At 42.1% G+C, this 22591-nt stretch overlaps 1 protein-coding gene across 6 annotated transcripts in view; it reads right to left on the bottom strand.

Annotated features, from left to right (window-relative positions):
• The window catches only part of Nrp1 (neuropilin 1), a 139016-nt gene extending 116744 nt beyond the window's left edge, over window positions 1-22272 (bottom strand). For 3 of the 6 annotated variants that reach the window (XM_005398143.2, XM_005398148.2, XM_005398145.2), the window contains exons 1-2: window positions 21723-22271; window positions 18084-18258 (exon numbers count right to left, since the gene is read on the bottom strand). In XM_005398143.2, the coding sequence (XP_005398200.1) occupies window positions 18084-18258; window positions 21723-21795 (248 nt within the window). In that variant the 5' untranslated portion in view covers window positions 21796-22271. Of the gene's footprint in view, window positions 1-18083; window positions 18259-21722 lie in introns of all 6 variants that reach the window. The other 3 variants (XM_005398144.2, XM_005398146.2, XM_005398147.2) reach the window with 2 other exon arrangements.
• Between the last annotated feature and the right edge of the window lie 319 nt (window positions 22273-22591).

The raw sequence follows: 22591 nt of genomic DNA, 5'->3' as shown, positions 1-22591 counted from the left end.
TAGAGACACTCAAGAAAGAAGACTTCCAGAACTGCCTCAGAATGTAGAAAGATTGGTGGGATATGTCTGTGGAAAGTGAGGGGGGATATTATGAGGAGGATTAAAGACAATACTTTTACTTAAACATTCACTTTATGTTTCAGTCACTCCTTGTACTTCAAATTTCATTTAAAATGAAATAAATCTAAATAATTATCACTGAATTTAGACAATGCAATTTTAAATGTATTTATGATAACATGCATTTTCTACAGCATTTTCCATACTCAAGAAAAATACATATCTTTATTTAATATACAAAAATTTTTTTTCCAAATCAAGCTCTTTTCTGCCATTCTGTGCTTAACCTATTTACAAAGAGGCTACTTCTGCATATGGGTTGGAGAGGGTAGACCTGGGGCACTTGGGTTTCCAGTTTCTCCTGAAGCCCACGGCTGACATTGCAATCTACTAGGCAACTGCTTTTCAAGGCATTTTCTCCAACGTACTACAACGATTACTACTAATCAATGAGTCATCTCTGACATGGTTATATAATAGGTTTGACAAGTCAATTCTAGCGGTTTCCTCCTTTCCTTCAAACTGAAATGGTTGAAACTGTCTTATCAGCACTGAACTTGATCATCTCGCTTTGGAAGCAAAAGAATGCCCTGTGTATATTTCTTTCAAATCCAAGAAGTGGTCAGGAGATTTATGCTCATGGTCTTCGTTTCTTTATGGGCATTTGCTCTTGTGTGCTGGGATGCCTCGCCCAAGACCTGAGCAAGACTGCTTTCTCCACTGGCCCCTGTGCCCAGTTCCTGAATCTCCCAGTCCACAATTCCTTGCATTTCTTTCTAGAATCTGATACTGTGACCCTCATCTCTCTTTTTTAAATGCTCACCACAGACAGACACTCTTCTAATTCTGGCACCTCTTTCATTCTCCTTTGAGCACCCAGGAACTTGGTGCTTCCTCAAGGTCTCATTTCTTCTTTCTCTGCTCCACATCCTAAGAAATGCTATCCATTTCTACAACTTCAGCCCCAAGTCTGTGTGGGCAGCTGTGTGCAGTGCCTCCACTGCTCAAGAGTCTTATGGTTATCTCTACCTAAAATGCTCAGAAACACCTCAAAATATCTGAAATGCAACCTGCTGTCTTGTGTTATTTATTATTCATGTAATACCTAGTACTTGTTGTATCAGACCTGAAAATGGACATGCCTACATAATCTCCAACGCCCAGTCTCTGTCTCCTCTCAAACGCTATCATTGGTTGGGCTCTGTATGTCCCCCGAGGTTGTGCCTTTCTGTTTCTACTGCTGTCAGTCCCCTTTAGGAAAAGACTAGGGTCATTTGTGGGAGATGGAGATGGAATGGGGAAATAAGTATTCTACTCATTCAGTTACTAATACTTATTGCATAAATATTAGTATTGGGCCTTAAAAGAAAAGATTTCCTACAGTTTCTTTCTATCCTTTCTGTAAAATTTGTGCCCCTCAACAAGTCAGTAAATAACTTGGCCTGGGACTGGAGCCCCAGCAGAGGGCTGAGTAGGGAGTACCGGCAGCCAGGAACAAACTGGCAGCTCAGCCAACAATTGCCTCAGCCAGATGTTTTTTCATATGCATCTTGTTTAGAATGAGATCCAGATCCCAAGGGAGCCCACCGAGACACCACAGGTGAGATAATGAGGATCAGAGAGCTGGAAGGGCATAGAGGGGCTCAGAGGATTGATGCTGAGGCCGCAGAGAGGAAGCCGACTTTCTCTTCCTCCCTCTCTTCACTGCCTTTCTAGAATAGAAATATCAGGAAGGCAGGGAATGACATGTTTTGTTCATAGATCTATCATTAAAAGTGATGGGCACACAATGAAATAAACACCCACTGAGTGAATGAATAAATGAATGAATGAATGAATGAGTGAATGAGATGGAAGGCAGCAGTTAGAGTTCTCAGATGAATTTTGGTGTCTCGAGAAATAAGATTTGGGGAAATGCCTGAATCTCCTCCAACTTCCAAGTCTGGGAGTTCTGAATTTATGACCACGTGTATTTTTTCTAAGTGTATGTTATGATGAATGTTTAACTCTGAACTATGCTCACCATCAATCTCAGGGCTTGTATAATATTCAGTATATAAACAAAGCCCTAAAGCAACATTGATAAGAAACATGAAGATTTTAAACCTCAAGGTTAGGCTCAGGAAGGATGTAATAACAAAAATAATGTGAGCTGACAGTTCAAATTCTTTTGTCCTGGTGTTTAGAAATATGAGGCATTTTTCCAATTAATGTTGGGAATTAGCTAAATAACTTTAGATGTTATCCCACTGTTGATCATTTGCTTTAATGACAATATGGCTCAGGAGGACCACATAGAGGAAAAAAGTATGATTGCTATGCTCGTTCACGGCAGGTCCTATTTACATTTGTATCTTGAAGGACGTACGTTTATGTTTTTTCAACCATTTCCATGTGTAACGGGATCATTAATCGGAATCTTCAACCTCAACTGGTAACACAATCTGTTTAAATGGTTCAAAAGTGCCTGGCCAGATGTGCTAAGGGTGCACGTAGGATAATAAGTTATAAACACATCCCTGTCCTTGCTCAGCCATTGGCAAGTCACTTTATAGATTTTAGCTATTTCATTTTAAAATGGGTCTGGTACAAATAAACAATTTCCCAAGGATGTGTGAATTAACCAGTGGTTATAGAGAGCTTTGCAGTGATGATGTGCTATCACTGCTAAGTCAAATTATGAAATTGCACCTTTGCAAAAAAATACTATTGTGGGAATAAATGAATCTGAACATTATATTTACAGTGTGATTTGCCTCTGAAATAGAATATTCATAATGGGCCTCAGCAGGTGACAACAAAGTGCTATCTTATCTCCTGTTGATAGACCACAATTTCAGAAAATTATTTTTACAACAGCTTCTGAATACGCTCCCTAATTTGAGGCTGTTTTACAAATAGATACACGGCTTATTACATAGTGTTCGCTGCCTTGGAGACATAAAGAGTGAGGTGGGATTCATTAACAAAATCCCTGTTGTCATTCCTTTGTATTTTTTCCAATGTAATTTCTATTGTTTACAATCTAATTTTAATGTTTTGCTGAACAAAAAGATAAGGTAAGAGCTACTATTGTGTTTGTGATCCAGTCTGAATTTAGGTTAATACTCAGGTCATCGAACGCGTATTGTATTAAATTACACCTCAGACTTGGCTTGCGGCTCCTCTTGTTTGAAGATCCAACCCCTCATTTCCACTCACTGCAAATGACACACAGGATTCCACACAGCAGAACAGCAAGGACCTCCTTCTCAGTTCTAAATAACCACTAGGTATGCAATGTATCCGTTCCCGGGAAGAGTCAGTTCCTGGTGGGAAACTTGACAACTCCTTGGAATATATTGTGTCAAAACAGTCTAAAATGTCTAACACAATTTAGGGGTAGAAACCTGGCATAAACTATGTGTCCAGGTGAGAGGAGAATAGGAGAGGGGTAGGGATGCAGAAAGGTTCTCCAAAGGGAACTAAGTTGCAGTTAGACATAAGAGGTTCTGACATAAATAATGCAATGTATATTTCAAAAAGCCAGAACAAAGGATTCCGGATGGGTTTACTGTAATGAAATGATAAATAAGGAGATGGATATGTTTACCATGATTTGAAAATTATACAATGTATACATGTATCAAAATGTTGCTCTGTACCCCATTAACATGTACAATTTCTATGCTTTTATGTATCAGTAAAAAAATAAGGGCATTCTAAAAAGAGAGAAAAAAATAGGAAAAGAAGAGGGGTATGGGTTGAAAAGGCAGGAATGAAACAGAAGCTTTGATCCAGAGAGAAAGAAAGCAAGAGCAAGTCTGGGTAGGCCAGAGTGCATGTTCGCGTGAGTGTGTATGTGTGTGCGCGCACGCGCACATGGAGGTAAGGTGGGCTGTGAAAAGGCAAAGATTCAGGGATCAGGCCCAGGCTAAGTCACCAGAAAAGACATCTCTGGAACACTCTACACAGCAGCAGGAGCACTCTACACATCTCTGGAACACTCTACAAAGAAACAGAGCTATCTTCTTTCTCTTAAAGACCAAGAGGCCTAGAGAACTGAGCCCACTCCTCTTGTTTTCACAGATGAGGAAAGAGCTAATGAGGCTGAGTGAGTTCTAGGAGTCAGAGTCATGATGAGAACACATGAGCATCACCCCTGAAGGCCACACCACTAACTTTCTCAAGGGCCCACGAACATGACTGACACGGGACTGGCACGAAGAGGAACTAGTGGAGGGACTGGGCAGGATGTGCATCTATGCTAATCTTTCATCAAGGAAACACAAGTTCAGTATCTCAGTCATTCTACTCTGAGGCTGCTGAACAGGCAAGGTGCTAGAAGGAGATAGAGAACAGAGACATTTGGAAATATCCCAGATAAACACACAAGTGAGAGAGAGGGAGAGAGACAGAGAGAGAGAGAGAGACAGAGAGACAGAGAGACAGAGAGACAGAGAGACAGAGAGACAGAGAGAACCAGGAACTGGTAAGAAAGATAAAAGCTTGCTGTGGTGGCTGGAGGCACTCGCTCTTGTGGGTCTAGTCATGCACCTACCAATGCTTTGCTTGTCCTGCTGGGCTGACACTGCTCATTGTACCACAGGACCTTAAGAACTGGTTACCAAACACTGTCATGGTGGCAGACACGTGAGCAGGAGGGGCAAATGAACCTGTCATTGTCTTCTTTGGAAAAGGTCCACTCTTGAGCCAGTTCAGTCGCTTCTCCAGGACAGTATTTTACCCAGGACCCAGGGCTTGGTATTTCTCGAATGCTATGAACTGACACATTCACTCCATTCTGTAAAGCTTGCAGCTCAGGCTACCATCTCTACGGGAGAAGTTCACCGTGCGCATCCACCCTGGCAGGCCCGCTGCGAAGTTCACACGTGCGGACGGCGGAGCTGCCAGCTGGAACGGAAGAAGGCTCTCAATGATTTGTGTTAAATTTATGTAAAGGTGGTCTGGATGTGAGCCCAGATATGAATATACAATGGACGAAGTTTACAGAATTGTGACACCGAGTCCCAAGAGCTGTGGGGATGTCAGAGAGCCCTCACAATGAGCACATGTGCCTGCAATGTTAGCACACTCTGCCTCCCGCTCCAAAACAAGTTATGGGGACAACTGCAAGACAAAAAGAGAAGCTTTCAGCTGAGCACTACTGCTGCATATTTTTGATTTAGCTAAAGTTACTCATACGAAGGGACTCAGGTTTTTAAAAATAGAGCTTTTTTCAGAGGAAAAATGTAAATCTGTCTCTACTACTCAGGAAAATGAAGAGTTTACCACATAAATGAGAAGTATAAGTATGCATTTTCATAGTCTAAGTAAGTTCAACCTCAGTCCAAAGAGATCCGCCTTGATATGCATATGCTGGATGAACAAACTGGGGAAGAATTAGTGGTTGTCAACAAGTTGGTTCGATTCAACAAATATTAACTGTAGCAAATACTACAGAGAGTATTGTGCTAGGCTCTGTGAGAATAGAAAATAAAATGCTTCCCTCTTTGCAAGTAATGTATGATATTTTTGGGTAAGCATTAGAAGAATTTTAATGATTATGACAGAGTACAGAATATCATAAGAGACTTGAATATCACATCAACTTAGTTTCAGAAGATGAAAGAGCACACGTAATTGGAAGTTGGTCATTAAAATGGCTTTATGAAGAAAGCGTCATGTCAAATGAGACTAAGATATTGTGCAACGTTCCAACAGGGAGACAGCTGTGTAAGTAGAACGCATCCTTTATATACCCTTGAAGGAAACACCCTGACACAGCTTGGGCCTGGGGAAAGCAGAGGTGAGTTTGCTGATCACCGAGGTAACTGTGTGGCTTGGATATACAGGGGGCCCGCAGGAAATGGGGAAAGACAGGTGGGAGTTACATTGGGGAAGGTTCTCGATAGACAAAAGCCATGAGAAAACAGACTCTAGCTGTTTTCTAAGTAGATGCAAGAATGAAGAAAGCTCTTTTAGAAAGTTAATGCAACAGCCAAGGGGAGGGACAGGTTAGAAAGAATTAAGATTGCAATAGTAGCAGCATAACTGTGACAGAAAAGGCACGAGATTGTAGAAATATAATTTATAGACCTTTAAACTGAAAAGATTTGAGAGATTAATAGGACTCAGGAGATGGTCCAGAGTCTCAATTTTGAATAGGTAGGAAGTGAAGGAATCAATAAGAGAAAAAGAAGAGGAAGAAACATATGCATGGGAAAGTGTGAAGTTTGCCTTTTCATGGTCAATCATCCAGGTAGTCAACATTATCCCAAAAATATCTGGAAATCTGAGTCTAAAAACTAGATTAGATCTAGGGTTGGCCAGAAATTAGGGGCTTATCCAAGACAAGTGGCTAAGATCAAAAAGGTTATTCATGGAGGAAAGAATCAAGGCAAAGGCAAAACTTAGGCTAAAGCCTATATTTGAGTGTTGGAGGAGAAAGAAGCAGTTGAGAAGGAGGGAGGTAGACAAGATGGAGCTTGGGTACACAGGGAGTGGCCAGTGGGGCATGACGCTGTCAAAGGGTGAGGAATGCAATTAGGACCAGACCATGGCCGCTGGAGAGCACGTGGAGGATGACGTTTGAGCCAGCGGCTTCTGTCAACCAGAGGAGACAAAACTGTGATGAAGAGAGTTGAGATAGTGGAGCTCTGGATCGCAGCTGCCAATGTCAGCATCTTTGGCAGTGGCAGGAGGTGGGAGTTGTTTGAAGCATCATAACGGCCAAGTAGGATTTTTGCTCATGAATAAGAAAATCCCACAGAACCCATTTAACCTAAGAACCCCGACAATGGTCCCCCCCAAAAGAAAACAAGTCATTTCTCTTGGGCCCTCAGCCATCCCTGTCATCATTTTAAATGAAAACAGCACCTAGAGTACTTTTAAATAATTGCAGATATAATTTCTGTCTCGAAAGGCCATTCATGAGGCCATCCATCAGAGATGAGGAGAAAGGACTAGAGTAAACTCCGTGGCCATTCCAAGGTCCCCCCTGCAAACATACTCTTTGGTGTTGTCACTGACAATTCTCTTTCACTACTGAGAAATCTGTCATAACCTGAAATGGGGGGAAGAAATAGGTCAAAGGACCTGGAACTATGATAAAAAGAAGCAGAGGGTAGAATGGGATCCACTGTCAGTTAAAACATTTATTTGCCTAGTTGCTATTCCCCCATTAATTTATGCTACAAAATCCACGCATATCTTCCTGCTTGGAAATAACCACCTTGCCATGAGGTGGGCTAACTGCTCAAGAAGGACCGGCCTCCCTAGGTGCTACTGACTCCTGCTTTGCTCCTTAAGAATGGGCTTTTTACAAGCTCTTGACACACGGGAAATCACAATTCATGTTATTATCAGGTTCGTTACACTGCGATAACATCTTGCGTGACACTTTCCAGCAACGCTACTCATCCAGATTTTTTGCAAATTATAACACAATAAACTTATAAGAACACACAGAAACTTTTTGGCTGTAACCATGCTGAGTGTTTCTACTATGGCTATGGGCAGTGCCTTTGAAATATTTCTAAATGTCTCCTCCTGAGGATGTAGATGTTATTGTTTACAGTCTGACCTTATTTTAAGGAACAAAACCTGCGGATGCACTTCCTGTTGTAGTAATACCTAGGCTTTGTTTAACATTTTTGTCTTGTATTCATAAGACACTTCCACCTACACTATCTCATCAACACTGTATTCCTGAGATTGGTGGAGGAAGGAAAGCAGCGCTGCTTCCGGATAAGAAGGGAAAGGAAGGGTACAAGGAGTGTCTAGGTAGCATTGCTCAAGCAGACCTTGTGGTAGGCAACCTGGTCCCAGTGACCTCTTCCCGAGTGCTGCTGGTTGACATCGTTAAAGTGGCAGTGTGAGCTGCCTTCATTCTGCCATTCATGTGATCGCAGCCCAGCCCAGAGGACCTGGCTCTTGTCTCACAGATGGGAATGCATGGCAGAGATGCAATTACAGCCCTGCCCCTGATTCTCACCAGATCCCTCAGCACAGGGAGCTGCAAACACGGTCCCCAGATAACCAGGATTAACTCATGTTAATGAACCAGTCACACGCCATGCAGGATGCTAGGGCAGCTGGAGAGGAAGGTGCAAATGTGTCTTGGAGGATGGGACCAATATATGTTTTTGTCTTTTGGAAGTGGTGAAGATGGAATTCAAGCCCTCACACGTGCTAGGCAAGCACTCTGCCCCCCGAGCTCTGCCTTAGCCTTGCACCAGTGAATCTTGTCACTGGGGAATGTTCCCAGCTATGGACAAAGAAATTGTCCCTAGAACAGAAAGTAAGGAAAATGCAGACTTTTTTTCTGGATAAGAAAAGAAACGAAATTCCAAATGGTAAGAAAACTTCACCCTCCTCTCAGCCTAGTGTCACCCTTCAGTGAAAAATAAAATCAGGAGCTACCCCTGTTGAAGGGAAGAAGCTGCTCATATAGACCTGCTGAGGGAAGTGGCTCCCACAGAGCCAGGGAGGAAATGTACCCCACACCTCTGAACTCAGCTTGCCCTGCCCCGCAGCGTATGCCTGGAACCAAGGGTGCACTGTGCCAGTGACGCCTGTTCTGCCTCCAAGTCGCTCTGCTGGCTCCTGACATCCTCATCTGTGCTGCTGGAGGGCAGGGCCTCCAGAACTCAAGTTTCAAGGCCCCTACTGGGCTCTTGTGTGGGGAGAGGGCATGGCCAGGTTCCCTGAAATCAAAAATGTAGCTGCCACCGCTCTGTCCAGGGAGTGGCTGCCTTTAGTCCCTTCTGAAAGGCTTTCACTGCGACTAACGACCCACTTGAGTAGTTATCAAAATTGCCCCTTTCACTTATCTTCACTGATTTTACTGGTTTCTACTCATGTTTCCTACTATAAATGCAGACTCTACTACTCAGGGAAATATGTATGTGTGTACGTCATGTGTGTTTTCACCTCTTTCCTCCTCCTCTTCTTCCTCCCTCTTCTGCTTCTTTTCCTTCTTCTTCTTCCTCACCTCCTCCTCTTCCTCTTCTCTCCCCTCCTCCTTGTCCTCCTCCTCTTCCACCTCCCTCTCCTCCTTCTTCTCATGCTACTAATTAAAATCAGGACCTGTACACTGAGCTACATCTCTGGCCCATTTCTATTTTGAGTCAAGGTCACCCTAAATTCTCCATTGCCCAGCTGGGCTCAAACTTTCAATCCTCCTGCTTCAGTTTCCCAGAATGCTGGGAGCACGGGTGCACACCACATATTGGGCTTCTCCTCTGCTTTCTTAAGCCAGATTTCCATTTTAATAAACGTGTCAGCTATTTAGGTGAGTTACACTAGCCCCTCATGTTGCAAAGCATTCTGTTGAACTGTGGGGGCTACAGATACAAGTAAGGTGGTTTCTGACTTGTGGAGTTCACCACCCAACAGAGAAACAAATGCTTACCTGTGACTTGAGAAAGAAGTAACTCCAGATGTGAGTGTGAGACCACATGTCCAAACAGATTAGTTGAGATTTGTCATTTTTATATGCTATCACTTTCCCCAAAGGGTGGCTCAATCATATTTGCATTTATTTTAACTATTTTATCTCTAGCCATATTTAACAAATAAGTGTCCACTTTCCTAGTTTATTCAAGAATGGACAGACCGGTATCGAGCAAGATAAGAAGGGCAGAACAGCAGTCCACCACAGCCAGGAGTCGCATCAGAAAACAATGCACTCCCTTCCAAGACCAAGGCAGCCCGTGTGCTGCTGCCAAGGTTGTGGAGCTGTGTGCTCTTTTCATCTTTGCATCGAGAGTATGTTCTTTGTTCTTTAAATTTAGGGTGCTCCTGCCTTCCATTTTAAAAAAAATTATGTTTCTAAGACTGAAATGTTTGATGACATTTTAATGTTTTTCGGGCCATTTCCCCAGTTGCGTCTGTCTTGAATAATAGTTGCCCTGAGCATAGTATCTACTGGTTGGAGGGTCAGACAAGGACTTGGGTTGGTGATTAAATTGACTGGCCTTGGCCATCTCTGGCTGTTCTAAAGAAATTTAAGAACTCGAATAATGCAACATTTAGTATCTCCTTTTAGGGCAGGACTGGAAGCTCTGCTGGTGACGTGCCAGTCTATCACCAAAGCAACATGCAATCACTTCCAACCCGCCCTGGCTGCCTGTACAAAGTAGCTACCCAGATAAAAACAAATACATTGCAGCTTCTTTTTTTTTTCTCAAAAAACACTCCCCTATTTCTCACAGGAATCCAGCCACTGAGCAAACACTTCCCCCCTTAACTCTTACATAGCCAACAGTGCCAAATGCATTTTGTGAATGAGTGGGGGAGGCTATGGGAGCTATTTTTCTGAGATGAAGGAAATGGGCTGCACTCCTTCCTTCTGGGCCTAGGACTAAGTGCTGGACACAGCTGGTATCTCATATGGCCTTTTAACCAACTGTATAAATCAAACCCATGTGCTGCCTGGTTGTCGGGCTTCAAATAAGTGTGTTTATACGTGCTCTGTGCTTTCCAGCTCCATCAACCAAAGGGACCAGAATTTAGATATTTCTCACCAGGATTCCATTCCTAGGTTAGGGCAAGGTTTGATGGTGTGGAAAATCACCAACTGGTTGGAAGTTGCTATGGACAGTTTTCATAAGCGCTCATTGAATCTGAACCTAAAGTGGAACAATTAAGTCCTCGCTCAGAATTAGTTAGTTTTTATTTAAACTTTTATGTGGAGCTGTTCATGGAAGAAAATGGCTGCTTGAATAAAAACTAACCTGGCAACATTTCATAGGAGTTCTCTCATTTGAAAAGTACATCCCAAGTGTGACTCAGGCCACAAAAGTGGAAAACAATTTGGTGCGGTGGCCAAGAATTTAGGCATTTAATTTAACTTTCTCCAATCTCGAGGCTGTCATCTGAAAAATGGGAATGGCAGGCACATGAAGTGAGGTCATGTGCACAGGCAGGCACATGCTAAGGACACAGCCGTAAAAATGAGCCATGATCATTCATTTCCAAGCATTCTATGCTTAGCTGAATTAAAGGACAAAAAGGCCTTCCCCCAAAACAAAAAACCAAACCATGTTGACCAAATGGGAGACAGCAATATAGAGCCAGGCTTGATGAGGAGGAAAAACATATTAGCAGGCGAAAGTTCCCTTTGGTGAACTTGAACATTCATGCAAATGAGTGACAGAAGCCAAAAGGGGGCTGGTTGGGAGCTTTTCCCTCTGCTTGTCTGCAGAGTTTAGCAGTGTTCTGAACGAGTGTACTCCACTTTCTGAGCTACCTGGAAAGTCGCTAAGTTATTTCAACTAAGGGACAACAGTAAGAGACCTGGATAAGAGACACAGGCCAATCAACCACAGAATAGCAGGACAAACCTCCCTTGGAGGTCCCATGGACCGCCAAGTCTCTGATTTACAATCAGGATTGATTACAAACACCCAATGAAGAGGTATTTGGAACCTGATCCAAACACTAATTGTGTTTCTTCTTTAGACTTATTATCAGCCTGGATGAAAACCACAACTGCAATTAGTTAAGTTTATTTTTTGCCCCCTCTACACCCATGTGTGTTTGTAGCTTGTCAGCATGCATGCGACTACGAAGTTGCTGAGAATACATCTGTTGGCTGAAGGCATATCTCTTGCTTGGATCAATTCTGAGGTCCTTTGTCCCAAAGAAAAGTCTAGATGGAAAGGCCATTTACATGGTGATTCAGTTTGATAAAATTTCAGCTAACTTTCTCCTTTAGCATCTTAAAGGTTACTTCTCTTCAATCACAGAGGTGCCTAACCCAGAACTAACTGCTCTGTCCTACCCAAAATTCATCATGATCAAATGTGTCTGCTCGTACTACAGAATAATAAAATTAATATTGTTAAACACATGGGGTTCTGTTCAAATTAAATCAGTGCTAATGCGGAAAAATCAAAGGGAAGAAAGTAGATAATGATCTTACTGGGAAGTAACAAGGATGCTGCAGGTGGTAACAACACCGGGCAGCAGTTATTGCAGAAGGATTTATTCTTGCCCACTCCATGGTTTTTTAATTGTGTTGCTCTTGGTGGCGATGCCTCTCACATTGCTCATACAGTATCGGGAAGTCGGGGCTGGGGATTTAGCTCAGCGGCAAAGCGCCTGCCTGGCAAGCGCAAGTTCGTGAGTTCGGTTCCTGGTACCGGAGAAAAACCAAAAAACAAACAAACAAAAAACAAAACAAAACAACAACAAAAAAAGTATTGGGAAGTCACCTGATCTCAAAACCAGGAACAAACAGATAAAGAAAAATAAAAGCCTCACATAATAAGCAGGCTCCAGAATGAAAACTCTGTGTCTGTTTTAATAGCTGTAGTCATCTGAAATAAAGACAAGATATTTCCACAGTAGCCACTGAGAAAAATGAGATAATGTTTAGTGGGGGATCTGCTCTTTTACAAGTTAGGGAAGAGTAGGCATGTTTCTAGTGCATCTCCAAAAACTTTCATGGTCTCCATTGAAAGCGTAGTATAGACAGCCTTCTAAGACAATTGTTTCACCCAATTTTGAAATTCCTGAAAACAGAATCATGCCAGTTAGGACAGTAGTTTCTCTTGAGGACAAAGGTTAGTCGCTGAAAGTTCATGTCAGGAACTGCTGGGAGCTGAAAATGCTGGCTTCTTGGTTGCTTAGGGGGCATTTGTTCACCTGCAAGATTTTATCAGCTAAGGTTGTATAGTTTTCCAAATATGTATTACAGCTTAATGAAAATATACATAATTTTATATTAGAGCAGATCCCCCACTAATCCTATATTTCATACAGGAATATTTTGGTTTATAAAACCCACTATTTGCCATTAAACAAGGACTTTGTTAAAGTCTAAGTGATGCTCTAAAAGATAAGACTGGAATGAGACACTCACTTTGGACACAAAGAAGCCATAAAACTCAGAAATTGAAATAAATATTACCTCAACATAATTTTTTAAAAAATTAAAATTAATGGAAAAAACAAAACCCATGATAGGCAACAGAAAAAAATGATCAAATCAGAAAATACTACTCAGGAAAACAAGAAAAATGGAACTTACATACCCCCAATAGCCAAATAAGTGACTAAATGGCCATTGTTAAATTAAATTTGCAGAAATAATCAGATCTGAGAAGCTACAGATAGATTGATTTTCAGTCAAGTGAACTCGGAGTCTATGAAAATCAATGAGATAAGCAATGTTTCACAACTTGTAATAATTTAGGTAATTTTAAAAAGTAGCACTAAAGAAACAATGTGTGATTTATTGCAATAGAATTCCAAAACTTGACTATTATCTCTATTTAATTATAATTTAATTGTGATTAAACTTCATGTGAATTTATATGAGCAAAATGAAATCTTCCTTTGAGTGCAATGAATTAGAAAAAAAACATGCTTATTGCTGGTTCCACAAAGAAGAGATTATAAATCTAAGTTGTAGACAGAAAAGCATGCATGCTCTGCTATGAAATGCCACTGTCAAGTCAGGCACTGGACTCAGGGTCTTGTCACTAAGAAACCACTCTCAGGTTTTCTCTTTCTACCTTTTTGCACTTTTTTCTGGGGTTTCACATTCATTTTCTCAATGTTTTTAACCCAATGTCTGTGAAATTTTTATTGTTCCCCAGATGATGACATCTGATCTGAATGTAACCACACACCTCTTTGCTCAGCAGTATTTGTCACAAACCATTATAAATTATCATGCGATAGTTTGCATTGCTGGGAAACCGGAAAAGTTTCATAAATTCTAACTACTGTATCAATGGCATTCTTGTTTATTATACAGATATAAAGTTTTATGAGATTCAAGATGTCTGCTTTACCACTGAGGAGAACTTCGGTGAAGTAAGATTTAACCAGTTCAGTGAAATACTGAAAACGATTTGTGGTATACAGCAAATATTTCTTTTGGAGAAACAGCCCATCATTTTTTTTTTTTTTTTTTTTTTTTGCTTTCTTTTCTATTTTAATAGTGTTTTGGGGCTGCTCAAGCATGCAGGATTTTGCTGGGGCAAAAATAGAGAAAAGCATCATTCTTCTCATTCCCTCAGTACCTTCCCCCGAACAGCCTCTGGCGCCCTTTCTCACCTCCACAGAGCCACATCCAACCAGAAATCCCAACTGGGGGTCGGCCCTGTCGACGTTCTACTGCTCCACCGATGGATTCATGGGTTCACTGGCACCACTCCACGCTCAGTAAAAGCACTGAAGGCGTTCTATTACTATGGTTTCCATGCTTATAAAGAACCTGATGCAGCGGTGACATCAATGTGGATTTTAAAATTATCAGAAACAACTTATACCTTTATTCTCCTTGGGAAAATATTCCCTCTTCTAGCACCACTGTGCAAACAGAACACTCATTTCTTAAAGTCCAGTCCATATTCAGTTATGAGCCATTTACCCTGAATGCCAGCCCAGGACGGTTCCGATTATACGCTATATTGGGAAAGTTGTGAGATGATGGTTTTTACATAATTATAAAATGAAACAATAAAAATTTTAAAAGATTTTTCCCTGCCAGAACTATTTGGCTGGTCTATTTAGTTATGTTTCCACCCTACAGACAGCTTAGGAAAGAAAATTGCTTACTTGCTTTGAAGGCTGTTTCTCAATAAGCAAATATGCTAAGAAATTGATTTCTTTAGCTTTCTTATCGTGAAAGTTGCCTACACAAATACTGACAATTTAAGAGAAAATGCAAGGTGTTATAAACGGGAATCATTCCCATTACCGGATCAATATATTTAGCTTGATGTGCTTAGCTTCATCTTTCCCAAAGTCTTTACAATAACCAAGTTGTTTAGGATGCAATAATGATGATAACTTAGTTGGTGGAGAGTTTCCACTTTTCAAAGGCTTTCCAATGTGCTCTTTTACTTTTTACTACTCTTAACTTTGACATAAGTATACCATGTATTTCTTCTGTCACTAAACATGCATTGTAGCTGAAACAGCCCAAATAAGATGAACAACGTGTTCTTAACAGGACTAATCACTAAAAGCCCAGTAGCTCTCTGAATATGGCTCACAGAATCTAGTTTTGTGGTGTCATCTTGCATCTACTTTTGTAAACGGCCCAATTAAATTACAAAAAGTTATATTTTTAGGCATCTAACATAAACTTCGAAGTCTATGAACTTGTTCTTTAGAGTTTCTGATGTTTTCCAATTTTCTAGGCATTCTAGCCATGTGTAAGTTTTAAGGTCATGAATTCTGCTCCCAGATTAACAAAAGGAGGTTAAGTATGGTGCCACATTTAACGATTCTCAACTGCAACCTTCAATAACAACTAGGAGTCACACAGATGAGCCTGGAAAGGCAGCAAAGGCATTGTCTTAAACTAGTCTTCCTACAGCTTTTTAGAACTTTCATTGATAAGAATATCAGGTAGCAATGCTTCAAAAGACATCACAGAGATAATTTCCATGAATATAATCTCCATTGACTTCATCAGGGTAAATATGTCAGTCTGTCAACATTGGGTGTGAGATGGCACCTTCAAGAGCAAACAGAGCCTCAAGCGTGACAATAAGAAATCACCTAACTCTACAGCAAAAACAAAACAAATGTCATCATCATAGAATTGTTATAGTAACAAACTTCTTTGCTGTTAATTTCTTGAATATCTTGCTGATATCACCAAAATATCTTTCTATAAATTATCTTATTATTTTTTTTTAAAAAAAAAGAAAACTTACAAGGTATTTCTCCATTCTCCCCACACCATATCCCACAGCATGACATAACAAACAATTATTTCAGGAAGTGAACTGTGTACCAGGCACTGTTGTAAGCTCTTCACACAATGAATTCAGGTTTCCCTGCCACAATTTCTCCTCCACTTGTGTGCGGGACTGGTTTGCACTGCTCTCCAGAGTGGTCAGGCACATCTCTGCCCAGGTCCATGTGTGGAGACATCACAGGGGTGTTGACACTGGCCACCATGTGACACCATGAAAACAGGCGATGTTAGAAACTAGGAGCTGGTCCTCCCCTCCCAGGAACCCATTGGTAAACATTTACCAGTGCACTACCACTAATAACTCATGACTACTCTGAGTATTCTATCCTGGTCATGATTTCCTGAACCAGAATTAGGAAATATGAGTTTCCTGACATCTAATAATACATTATTTTTTGCAATAAAATTATTACTTGATAGTGCTAAACTGGAGTTGCATCACAATATCCCCCATAGCAGTTTATACATTATCAAAAAGACAAACATAAATAAATAAATAAATTGATAAAAGAGGGAACAAAGGAAGGATGACAGAAAAAAAGAAAGAAAGAAAGAAAGAAAGAAAGAAAGAAAGAAAGAAAGAAAGAAAAAGAAAAGGAAAGAAAGAGGGAAAGAAAGAACGAGGGAAAAGCAAGGAAACACGAGACAATTCTTTAGGTCGTCCAGGTCTTTAACACTGTAAAGCCACTACAAAGAGTGTTCAAGGGCTGGGCTGTAGCTCAGTGGTGCAGCAGTTGCCTCGCATGCATGAGGCCCTGGGTTTGGGACCCAGCACACACTTAAAAACAGGACAATGAACTTCCTGCTTCTTAGCAATCACTGGAACACTCTGTTAATAGCAAATTCCACATAAAATTATAAAGTCACCACAATACCCCCAAACACTTTTGATAGAGAATAAAAATTAAATTGGAACCAGCATAATTTTATTGCATTGTAGTATATACTGATTATTTGGAAACTGCTGCTCTGTCTATGGATTTATGCTAATTCTTTAGACACCAAAATGTTGAATTAACCAGACAACTTCATTTCCCTGACTGTGCAAAGCTATTTCACTCCACCAATTCAACAGGTTGCTGAGCACTTTCTACAGATGGGAACATTTTTGTACTATCCTGTTCTTTCCTAGAAGGAATAAATATGTGACAGCAGAATACCCTTAATAATAAACAAGCTTGCATCAGAGCACTGTGATTACACCAAACGGACTCATTTTAAAACTTGCAAAAACGTAAGTTCCCACAAATCATTTTAGAATTGACATTTAAATAAGTTATTTCCCTTTGATAGAGGTGTAAATGTATAAATAATTATATGTATGTATAAAACCATGCATATATAATATATATACTATATATATGTATATATACACATGTGTATAAACCTCACAGAAGATCAACACTCAGGTTCAGGTCTCTGGAGACAGAGCTGGGCAGAGAGGCAGAATGGGCTTGTGCGCACAAGATGGGACAGGCGGTTGGGTGGAGTGAGCAACGAGCAAACCCAGGCCTTAGCAGACTGCCACATGCAGTGTAAAAGTACAATGTCCATACTGTGGAAAGCAGCATCCACACTCCAGGGTTTTCAAACGAAGAAACACAATTTAGTCTGCCTCTATGGGAAAATGTCTTCGTAATAACGAGATCTGACATACGGCCCTGCTTAGTAACTTCGCAATAGTAGGAGCTAGCAAGACGAAGGCAGTTGGATAAAAACTGGCTTATATCTGAGAACCCATATTGATTGTGCGTTAACAATTATTCTCTAGAAGTTTTATAAAAGTCTTTCAACCTTTGGCCTTCTATTTGAAAAACTCATCTAATTGACCCTGTATATTTTATTCATGACTAATTTGGTTTTTTCTTGTCAAACTCAATCAGATACTGTTCTTAATCATAAAATGCACCATAGATTTGTTTTTCAAATATCTGACATCACCGTCTTTGGATAGCGTATATAGGTGAGCCATCAGACTTGATACAACTGCAAGAGTCTGGGTTTCTAGTTCTTCAAACCGTTTCTGGTCAGAAAAGAACGGTACATACGCATTTCTTAACAACAGATTTCCAAACCAAAAGTGCTAACAGGATTGAGACTATGAGAGGTTGTGCATTTCAATATAATCAGTGTGAGGCACTCTGAAATCACTTAAAGTAATGTAATTTCCACGCCACTGACATGTGATCTGGTCGAGCGTGGAATCTCTCCTGGATCCCTTTATGCCCTACATTGCACTGCATAGGTTCCCCCCCCATAGACACGCGTGACCACTAGGTGGTGCTGTGGCGCCCTGTTCAAACACTCAACTCACTTGCAATCTCGATCCTCCAAATCAAAGTGCGGGTTAAAGTTGATCATAATTCTCTGGTATGGGTCCGGAGCCTGAATCAGCCATTCACATTTTTCACTTGGGTGATAAGAATGTGGATAACCAGGAGATGTAAGGTACCCGGGACTTTCAATTTTTATAGTACCGCCACATTTATCTGCAATAAAAATAACATTTTAGCAGATCTTTCCTTGACAACCAGTGAGGTAGTGCAGTTTTATGTACACATTACTAGTTAATGAACATTCAGTAACTTTTTAAGGGGAACTTCAAGGGACTCCCACTAGTCCTTCAGTTGGCACTGAGAACAGAACTCCACCAAGGAACACTATTTAATCTCTGGAAGGTCAGTTTAAGTAGAAAAGCAACTTAAAATTTGAGAAGACTTTCTCCCACCCACCCCCAAAGTCCCTTTCCAAGAAAAAGATCTTGTAGCATTAAAAACATTAAATCCCCTCAATTGATGTTAACATGGTCCCCTGGGAGCCTCTGCTAGACTTAATTATCCCTCAAGAAATGTAATCACATTAAGTGGCAAGTTCTAAGTGTAAGGTGACTAAAAGATGCTGTTCAACCCCTTGTGTGGCTTTGTGATGATAAGCCCCGTCTCTGTCATTGATCAGTGGGTATTGTCTCCCAACATTTTGACTGGCCTAAAGCCAAACTTTTTCTTTTTTCTTTTGGTTGTAGTTTTATCTGCCCATAATCTAAGTGATTTTGAGTTATCTCTGCTCTTGAGATCCAGATCAAGGGAGAACAAAGTATAGTTGGTGAAGCAGAATAATTCTGCTTTACTTCGCTAAGTTGCTCAGGCTTGGAGACCAGATCAAAGCAATAGGGCAGAAAGAAAAATAAATAGTCATGCAGCATTAATTCTAATTACCTAAATGTTGGAGTGAAAAAAAAAAAAACCCACCACAGCGAAGTCTGGGTATCACATATGGTGAAACACATTCCCACATTCTGGGAAAGGTGAGCTCACTAGTTCTGAGCATTTATTTTTAAAAGATGAAACGCTGAAGTTGTGCACTGGGCTGGCTTATTGTTCAGCATAGATCCCCACTGTCACTTTTATGATAGATTTCAGACTGGAGAGCCTCAGCTTGAAATACTGCCACATTTATTAGTGCTTAATTTTAAGCAATATGAATTTGGTGCATAAACTCCGTAAGAGAAACAGGTATGAAAGCTGTGAAATATATGTCTATCAATCACAAGTATTCAGTACTGGTATATATAGATTTTAATATTGCATCTAATAGATTCCCTGTAGAAGAATGGCATTCTTTGCTCTCAGCATGAATTTATAAATCTACAGAATTTTATTACAGGAAAACCAGGTCAAATGGAAATGAAAGATGAAGTGCACATCAAAAATGCATAAAGCTACATGCATTACAGAAGTCATTTCCCATAAATTAAAAAGAAGACAATATAAATTATATTGTTTTCTTCAACTGCTGGATGTCTCTTTTCTGACTTTGTTTCTGAGACTGGGGGTAGTCAGACACTGGTTCCCTTTGCATTGGCTTTTAAAGGCTTTAGGTTTGCCAAGAAGAAATGATATTGCAACTGGCATTTAGAATCTCAGCTAATGATCATCCTGGACTCTGTTATGTGATTCTGCTGAGACTTATGCATTATTTTAAATGTGCAGAAAACTTGGAAAAGTGACCCCATCTCATTAAGTCTCCTGCAGCTCTGTACAAACATCATGGCAGTATCTGGCCTCTGTTAGAAGAGTGAAATAAAACAGCACTGCTTCCAGTCAATCGACAAAGTCACTTCAGAAGACATTTAGGTGAACTTGGTACCACACCAGAGCTCTTTAATCTGTGACTTCTGAGAAAGTGACAGTGTAATAAGATAATGTGGACTGCTAGACTCCCTGGCTCTGTTAAATCTCTCTAACAGCTGATTAAGAAAGAGCAATTTCTAATGACTCTGGACCATTAGTTCTAAATAAGGTTAATGAATTAATTTAGCAGACACTGGTACTTGGAGGAGGTGGACACAGCCTTAAGAGGACCGCTCACTTACTGAGGCAGGGGTTGGCTCTGGTCACTTTAAGCAGGGTAACATGGCTTTAGCTAGGCAGGCTCGTGTCTGGAGCCCAGATTCCCAGCATTCCCCAGATTTCTGCTAGGGAAATTAAGAAATTGTGTGTGTGTGTGTGTGTGTGTGTGTGTGTGTGCGCGCGCGCATGTGTGTGTAAGTGTATGTCTGTGTGGAGTTCAGAGCAAAAATATCCAAAGCTCTCTTCACTGGCTTCCCAATCCATCCTGTGAGCACCCCGGGGGGATGTCATCCGAGCAGTTGTGAAGGACAGAGGGTAGATGACTGTCATTTCTAAACTCTAAGCATTGGAGCTCTTTCAGTTGGAGAATGCTACTTTATTCCCTGCCAGATTACAGAAAGATGCCACTGACTCAGGTTCATTAATGAACTGAACTCCACAGTCACAATTTTTGAGTGTTTTTGCTTCCCTGCCAGCGTATAAAAAGATACCACCAACTCAGGTCCATTAATAAATTGAGCTCTGTTCACATTCATAAATATTTTTTGCTCATCTTTTAGAATATTGCTTGGTACCTGTTGGAGGAAATCTGTTGCTTAAATTAGGAAAAAGCACATTAGAGAAATGAACTTCCACCATAAAGAGATGATTTAAATTCCTCTTGGTGTAAGCCCTTCCAAATTGCGGTGTCTTATTAAAACAATATACTATAGAAAGTAGTACGTGTTCTCTTCTAATTATTTTGATTGAAATCTAAACCAGACAAAAGTAAATATTTGATCATTAGTTAATAATAATGGCTGAAGACTTACAGTGAAGATAATCTCATGCCCTTGCCTTCCCCTACTGTAGAGCTAGTCAAACAAGCCTACAACCAGATCACATTTTTAAACACATTATTTAGATTACAGGGCACTCTTTATCCCTCGGCCCAGTCTTTCATTCACTTAACACTGAGTGCCTTTTAAATGCTAAGTGGAAACTGCAACTAGGTTAGGGATTTTCAGCTATCCTGGTGACTTGTATTGTATATATCAGATTCCTTTTATTCACTCCGTGGAACTTTCATTCATACTCCAGGCGGAGCGGGGACGATTTACAAAGGCGGGGACAGGGTTCCAGCCACCGACCAGACCAGCCTGCGCCCTGAGGAGGAAGCAGTTTAGGGGAGCTGCAGGAGAACCAGGAAGTTCTCCGGGGGAAGTGTTCATTAACTTTCAGCAGCCGTCAGATTTTTGAAAGGGAGTCTCATCTAATTGCCTTTGGGAGGAAACATTATTAAGATAATTGGCGTGCTGGTGTGGGGAGGTAAGCAGCTCTACCTCGTCGTAGAAGCAGGGGAGCCCCACAAACCAAAGAGCCCACTTCCGAGGAAGCGCAAAGACTTGCAGTCCTCCCGCCCAGTGCAGACCGATCTTCTGTCTTTATTCCTCCTCCCGGATCAAAGTTTCCCTCGCCTGGCCTGGGAGGTGCGGGGTTGTCCCAGGCTCCTCGTGCAGCTCGGCGCGCTGAGTCCCGGAGCCCTAGCGGGAGGCGAACCCAGACGGACCGTGGGTGCCGGATGCCCCGACCGCGCGGCCGCTCGCGCCCAGCCTGTCACTTACCGTTGCGGGAGGCGCCGGCCCCGGCGAGCGCGAGGGCGAGCGCGGCGCAGAGCAGCGGCAGCCGGGCGTCCATCCTGTCTCCGCCGTCCGCGGCGCGCGGGGAGCGTGCGGGAAATGCCCCGCAGAGGTGATCGGAAGGGTCCGCAGCGCCCCAACTCCGCACGCAGCGCGGAGCCCTCAGTCCGTCCCGGGGAGCGGAAAGCAGTGGGGCAATGCCTGGATCCGAGAGGAACGCGTCGCTTTTTGTGTCTCAAGTCTCTTGCATCCTGTCATTTAGCTCCGGTTTCCTCTAGCTTTTCCCACACTTGTTCCTCTTTCAGAAGCCACTGCCCGGGCCATGTCTCAAAAAAAAAAAAAAAAAAAAAAAAAAAAAAAAAACTGCTGGGAGGAGGAGGAAGGAGGGCGACACGAACCGAAGCCAATTTCCAGGAAAAAAAAATTCCGGGTTGTTTCTGCGCGGGTCGGAGCCGAGGAGCTGGCGCCCAGGGGAGGTCCGGCGTCTGCGTGAAGGAGAGGCGCAGGCAATGAGCAGAGGAGCGGAGAGCGCGAGTTTCACCCGCAGCACCCCCGCCCCTCCGCGGCCGCCCTCCCCTCCGCGCGCCCCTCCCCCGCGCCGCCCCCTCCCCGCACAGGCTCGCCCGGAGTTGCCGACGCGAGCCTAGGAGGACAAGTCTCCCTCGGCTGGCAGTCCCTGTCCCCTGGTCTCTCCCGTGGGGATCTCCGCGGGAAGGCGGGCGCCGGGGCTCTGCGCCCGGGGCGCTTGGGTGTGTGTGCCTCAGAGGGGGCATCGAGACGGGGCCACCTCGGTGCGCGCTCTGGACCCGGGGGACAGCTAGGCGGCTCGCGGAGGGCTGATCTCAGCGTGGGGT

This window comes from Chinchilla lanigera, unplaced genomic scaffold (assembly GCF_000276665.1).
Source record: "Chinchilla lanigera isolate Chin_1 unplaced genomic scaffold, ChiLan1.0 scaffold00061, whole genome shotgun sequence".
NCBI classification, from domain to species: Eukaryota; Metazoa; Chordata; class Mammalia; order Rodentia; family Chinchillidae; genus Chinchilla; species Chinchilla lanigera.
Note: the sequence above shows the minus strand (reverse complement) of the source record. Positions and strands in the feature narration are given on the sequence as shown.